The sequence below is a fragment of the Branchiostoma lanceolatum genome, chromosome 4 (assembly GCF_035083965.1).
Source record: "Branchiostoma lanceolatum isolate klBraLanc5 chromosome 4, klBraLanc5.hap2, whole genome shotgun sequence".
NCBI lineage: Eukaryota > Metazoa > Chordata > Leptocardii > Amphioxiformes > Branchiostomatidae > Branchiostoma > Branchiostoma lanceolatum.
Window position 1 is genome coordinate 13,979,749 of NC_089725.1, and position 6,666 is coordinate 13,986,414.

At 38.4% G+C, this 6,666-nt stretch overlaps 1 protein-coding gene across 1 annotated transcript; it reads right to left on the bottom strand.

Moving 5' to 3' along the window:
* Positions 1-2,298: 2,298 nt before the first annotated feature.
* On the bottom strand, positions 2,299-5,879 carry LOC136432746 (toll-like receptor 13). Its single transcript, XM_066424218.1, has one exon. The coding sequence runs from the start codon at positions 5,605-5,607 to the stop codon at positions 2,830-2,832; it is 2,778 nt and encodes a 925-aa protein (XP_066280315.1). The 5' UTR covers positions 5,608-5,879; the 3' UTR covers positions 2,299-2,829.
* Between the last annotated feature and the right edge of the window lie 787 nt (positions 5,880-6,666).

Sequence of the window (6,666 nt, forward strand, 5' to 3'; positions counted from 1 at the left end):
GTAGTCACTAGTACCAGACTAACGCAAGCTCATGATGATAATAGGGAGAAAGTTTGTCAGTGAAGTTTGGCCACCAGAGGGTACATTCATTTAACGTTACAAGCTAGCGCAAAGGGGCGAATCATTGACCTTACCGGGGACTGACTCTACTGGCCTAATCATTCCTTTTTTGCCGAATTCTACGATCCATACGCCCGTACGTAGGACATGTAGGAAGGCCTGGTGGTGGACGCTACGTCGCGCCAGTCTGAGGAGAAACGATCTCCCGTGTTGTGTTGAAGAATTTGGAGTTTGAAAATATCTGGAATAACTAATGCTAGAATAAACATTCACAAAATCATTGATTTAACTTGTTTTCTGTTATAAAATTTCCTAAACTGCAATTCAACCACTGAGTTTAAGGGAACATGGTGTTTTCCCGATAATCACGTTAAATGTTTATGTCCGGTCTTTCCTCCTCGTAAGCAAACTTCGAGCTTGGCCAGGTGCAAGGCACTCGGGGTCAATGACCTGTAGGTCATATGTAGTATCGAAAGTGACAGAAGTGGCAAATATTGTCAAGAAAGCCCAAAATAAATCGTTTTGAATATATGTATGCCAAAAATGGGAATGTAGTCCTTTAGATATTTGTTCAAGCCACATTTTTCAGGTCATTCGGTTGAAATACCAGGGCGCAGGAGGCCAAGATATGCTAAAAATAGCCTAAAAACCTCAATAAAATCACTTTCAAGGTCAATATCAAAACAAGGAAAAGAACGCACATTGGTTTTTGCCTACATTACCTCTGTACCAAATTTCAGGTCATTTGGTCAAAAAATGACAGAGATGAATCGATTTGAAGATTTGACAGGAGAAGAAGAAGAAGAAGAAGAAGAAGAAGAAGAAACATGAGAGAAAACAATATGTTTAGCCATACTTATGGCTAAACATAATAAGGAAATGTGCAAGTAGCAGGCACTACAGAAGGTATTATACTAAGCTTTATGTGGTTTGTAAAATGCAGTTGTATATACCACACTGGATGTGGACCACAGGTGAGAGTAAGAAAAGGTTCTTGCGCAGATAGTGACATAAACATCCTCAAAATCAGGATAATCTTTAAAACAGACCCATGCTACCCATCAGGACCTGACTGAACTCCCCTCCAGGGTGTTTCACATTTAAGACAGAGACACGAAAAAACAGTAACAGGTCTCACAAATCTGACACCCTCCAAAAAAAAAGTGAAACTGGAGGAATTCGACAGTGAAAGCAAATACAAGAATACCCAAATGACAATGTTCAATAGATGTTACGGCAAGCGGACGATCCAAGCACGACGAGAACAGTATCCTCATTATGATATTATGATATTATGATATTATGATATTATGATATTATGATATTATGATATTATGATATTATGATATTATGATATTATGATATTATGATATTATGATATTACGATATTACGATATTACGATATTACGATATTACGATATTACGATATTACGATATTATGATATTATGATATTATGATATTATGATATTATGATATTATGATATTATGATATTATGATATTATGATATTATGGCATGTGCTGTCAATACCTACTACTATGATATTATGATATTATGATATTATGATATTATGATATTATGATATTATGATATTATGATATTATGATATTATGATATTATGATATTATGATATTATGATATTATGATATTATGATATTATGATATTATGATATTATGATATTATGATATTATGATATTATGATATTATGATATTATGATATTATGATATTATGATATTATGCAGTTTGTGGCCCATAATATTATGATATTATCATATGTTATTATGATATTATGTTATTATGATATTATGATATTACGATATTACGATATTACGATATTACGATTTTATGATATTATGATATTATGATATTATGATATTATGATATTTATGAATTTCATGAATATCATTGTACCAAAACTGCACCACTGCGGTGCGGAAAAGTCACATGTACATGTACTATGTCTTTCAAAATGTGTATGATATGGAATAAAGATTTATTCTATTCATATACCATTTCATCCTCACTTTCAACTTACAACACTACAATATCGAACCTTTGTGGCCCATATAATATCACCATACCTGTACCACCAAATGATTTTTAACCCCATCTAGACTGGACTCATTCGCCCCATCATAACTTTCAAATGGTATGGTGCATGATCAAATTTGCAGGGGGTGATAAGCACGTAAATATCAATCACTCTCCATAATAAGCCTTGATTACTTGGCGAAGATAATGTGTTCGTAGAACTCTAGTTTTATTTCAAACTGTCTGTCATTTAATCAACAAAGTTTACCTTCGCCAAAACTAGTGGAAAACACTGTATAAGCAAAAAATGTAACAGAATAACAAAATCTACAAAGTCGATATGTACAAGCCATAAGAAATCAGTTTTGTGCCTCTAGTCATGTTACATGTCTAAAGTCACTCTAATTTTTGACATATTCTCCGCCTTATGGCATTAATATGCCAAAGGTACTGATGATTTAGTATACATAAAGTAATAATGATTCTACTAACAGACACAAAAGATACAATTTACATTAACTAAACATTTTTCCATCACCATCCTTTCCTGAACGAATCTTCATGAATCATTGAGATACTAATAAAGTTGCCACGATGTCCATACATTATGTACTTGCAATTAGCCTTCAGGCATGTACTTGCAATAAACATATCATTAACGTCTTGGAGAAAAGGGGTGGCATACTTGTATTATATCCCTTTATATTGCTCGTAACAATATGCTTTTTTATGTTTATTAATTGAAATCATGATTAAGAGGCCTGTGTGTTCGCAGTGCCACACGAAGTCGTTCCCAGAACAGATCCCTGGCCTCCGGATCCTCGGGCCACTCCAGGTAGGTGTTCCTACACATCACGCGCCTCAGGGAGTGGTACTTGGCCAGTCGTTGTGCCGGAATCTGTTCCAAGAAAACCACAATCAGACAGTCCACGTGCTCCTCAAACAGACGATACGTCGCCATCTGCATCTCAAACCTGCACCAGTCACTCTCCAGAAAGTTCCGTGTGATGACACAGATGGTTTTGCGGCTTTCGTAGATCGACTCGGCGATGTTGTCCACGATGGGAGCCCCTGGTTGAAAGTCACGATCGCCCAGACAGAGACGAAACTCCGGCGGATCTCCCCGTTCTAACTGGGGAAGGAGCTGACGGATGACCCAGGCGCTGTCGTGGCTGTTGTGTGCCACAAAGGCATCGTACGTCTTGGGGTTCTCCTCCTCTTCTCTGATGAGTTCATACTTGTTGAACTTGGCCCGGAGTAGGAACATGGCGTATCGTCCGTACCAATGATATCGGTACATCAGTATGACGCTGACTATCAAGATGAAAAACGTGACACTCAGTCCTATTGCTACGTAGACTTCGAGTTTGGATTTACAGCCAAGTTTGTCAAAGTTGATGTCAATCAGAGGTTTGTTTCTTAAACTTTTGGGTGATGCACAGGTGTAGTTTGTGTAGGCTTCGAAGTAGACGCCTTGTACACCTGAAGTAACATTCATGCTTGAAGCTGTCCAGTCGCGGAACCATTCTATATCACAGGTACAGGCAAAGCTGTTGCTGTAAACGTTAAGTACAACTAGCGACTTCAGTGGATTGAAGACCGTCTTACTCAGAGTAACAATGCCATTGTTCCTGAGATCTAGATATTGCAGCCCGCCTTGGTCTCTAAATACACCTTCCGGAAGAGCTCTGATGAAATTAGAAAATAGAAACAGGTACTTGAGATTGGTCAGCCCTGCAAAGGTATCTCTTGTGAGATTGCCAATATTATTCTGGGTGAGCTGCAAGTATCTAAGGTTTGTCATATGTTTGAAAATGGAAGTTTTGTTGGTCTTGCTTTCCAGTGATACCAATTTCAGTGACGTCAGTGAGAGCAACCGAAGAGACGTTAGACCTTCGATGTACCCATCAGAAAATATTCCCGATGTGTACCTTTGATAATCATAATGCAGTTCGGTAAGTGTGGTCAGGTTCCGAAATGGAGACAGTCGTGCACTCTCACGAGTTCCCAGAATGTTGTTGTCTAAGTTTAGTACTTTGATAGACCACAAATCGTGAAAGGCATCTGGGTCTATTACGTTAATCAAGTTATATGACAGATCGAGTCGTTGCAAGTTATAAAGGCCCGCAAAGTCACTATTTCTTAAAGTTTGCAGGTAGCAACTGTTAAGTTTGAGATCAGTAAGTTGGTGGAGTCTGTGAAACAAGTTTGGTGAAATCGTTTTCAAGTGACGGTTTGCAGAAAGGTCCAGTTTTTTTAATGATGGGCTAAGTATACGAAATGCTTCGGAAGGAATGTACCTTATATTGTTTGCACCCAAGTTCAAGTCTTCAAGATAGTGTAGACCATAGAAGGCATCTTTTGCTACTGTTTCTATCCTGTTTGCATGCATCTGCAAGATCCTCAACTTTGGTAGCGACATGAACGCTCTGTCTTGGACGTCACGTATTAGATTTGAAGCCAAGTTTAGTCTGGTCAAATTTGCCAATGGTTCGAAGTTTGATGATGGAATTTGACCTAAACCCCATTTGTCTAACCCTAGCTCTTGCAGATTATCACAGCCAGCAAATGCTCGCACTGAGAGCTTTTGAATTGGGTTGTGTCCTAAAGAAAGAACCCTCAAACGAGACAAGGAAGCAAAGAGGTAGTCTGTAAGTTGAGATATGTTGTTGCTGTTTAGACTTATGTAGATGACCTCTTCATCAATGAGTGGAGAAAATGTGACATTTGTCAGTTCAGTTATGTTGTTATTAGATAAAGTCCAATTTGTAATTCCTAACCCTCTAGTGTTACTAAAGATCGAAAACAGGTCTTTTGCTGTTAGTTCATGGTTAGAAAAAGTTATTTCTTTTACACTTGCAAATGGCATCAAGGCCTGTTTTGGTATATCGCTGAGATTGTTACTAGCCAAGCTAAGATGAGTTAGGGAATGATCCTTCATCACCTGGAAAGACTCTGCCTGCAGAGATGAAATTGGGTTTCCGGCAAGATCCAGCGTACGTAGCTGTTCCAATCTGGCAAACTCTGGTTGGAGGTGAATGTTTGTTACTTTGTTTAAATTCATATTCAAGATCTGTAAAGAGACCAGTGGCAGTAAGGCTGAACTTATTGCTGCTGTACTTTGGAACCTATTTCGATCTATTCTTAACCTTTGCAGAGAGGACAGATTCTCAAACACGTTAGGTGCCAATGCTTTAAGCCTATTCCCGCTTAGGTTCAACAGTGTTAGATTTTTCATGTTCCGGAAAGTTGCTTCTTCAATGCCAGTTATACGATTCTTTGATACATCAATGACTTGGAGTTTAGTCATACCAGTAAACGAGTCATTGTATAATGCTGGTATGCGGTTAAAAGAAAGATCCAGTTCTCTTGTGTCACCGGGAACTAACAAAGGAACTTGTCTGAGGTTGTTTTTGTCACAAGAGAAGACCCAATTTTTGTAAGAACACCATTTCTGTCCTACTGTAGAAGCTGAACACAGTACCAACACCAACATCACCGCGGCTGCCCTCATGACTCGTCGGTTGTCTTAACCCACAGCCTGCTGACAAAGCTTTCCTTAATCCTTCTTTCTGGATACGTCGTTACTGTGTTGATATGTCTCCGTCAGAAACCTGTAAAGAAAAATCGAAGAACGGGTTGAAATACATTAGGGTCTTAGGGCACCCGTTGTTGGCAATCTAAATGTAGTCCCTACCCAAACCAAATGCCTATCTGTTCATGCTACTCAAACTTCAAACATCACTGCTGCCACACCTTTTATGCCTAGCGCCTATCCTGAAGAAATATAAACTCAGCGTTCCACCAGCTCACCATAACCTTGGCCGATTACTGTTTTATTAACTGTGTAAGTATGCCTTAACTTGCATAACTTATGTATGAATATATCAGCCTTAACCTGTGACATATACTGCAAATATAAAATGCCTATCATTTACCACTTATTGTATCATCAGCATTTCCCATTATGCATTATCCCGTATTATTCCTGTTCCCCTTTTACTTCCCCTTGTTCCGCCCTAATTACTCTCTACTTCAAATGTTTTTGTCGATACCAAGGACAATGTCCTTGTCGATACGTATGTCTGTATGTGCGATGTTTTTCTCTATTGGGACAGGGGACGTGTACGCGTTCAGGTATATTCAAGCAGAGTTTCAAGCACAATTTACTAGTATCAGGGTTGGAATCCTAGTATCTTACAATATATCATTACAATAATCACTTTTTCGCGTGGTCGTCACAGTATTTCCATCATTATGATTAAGATTTCCCTTCGCAAGCTTGTTCACTGTATCATTTTGCTATCATAAACCTTTTTCGAGAATCACCCCATCAAAACGTACGTTTTAGCAAAGAGTAGCATTAAAATACACCTTAACTTCCATTTTGCAGAAGTGTGTCACTCGATTGTTTTCTCAACAGTCTAAGTAAGGGGTATCTGGCGGGCCGTTTTGGTCATTGAAAAATATCGATGAGACATGATCTTTAAATGAGGAACTCTTTAAATTTGCCTCTATAACATGATTTCACTTTACTTTAGATGCAGCCCATATTGCTGATTAATTGAAACTC

Coding starts and splice junctions, on each gene's coding strand:
- LOC136432746 (XM_066424218.1), bottom strand. CDS start 5,607: ATGAGGGCAGCCGCGGTGATGTTGGTGTTGGTACTGTGTTCAGCTTCT.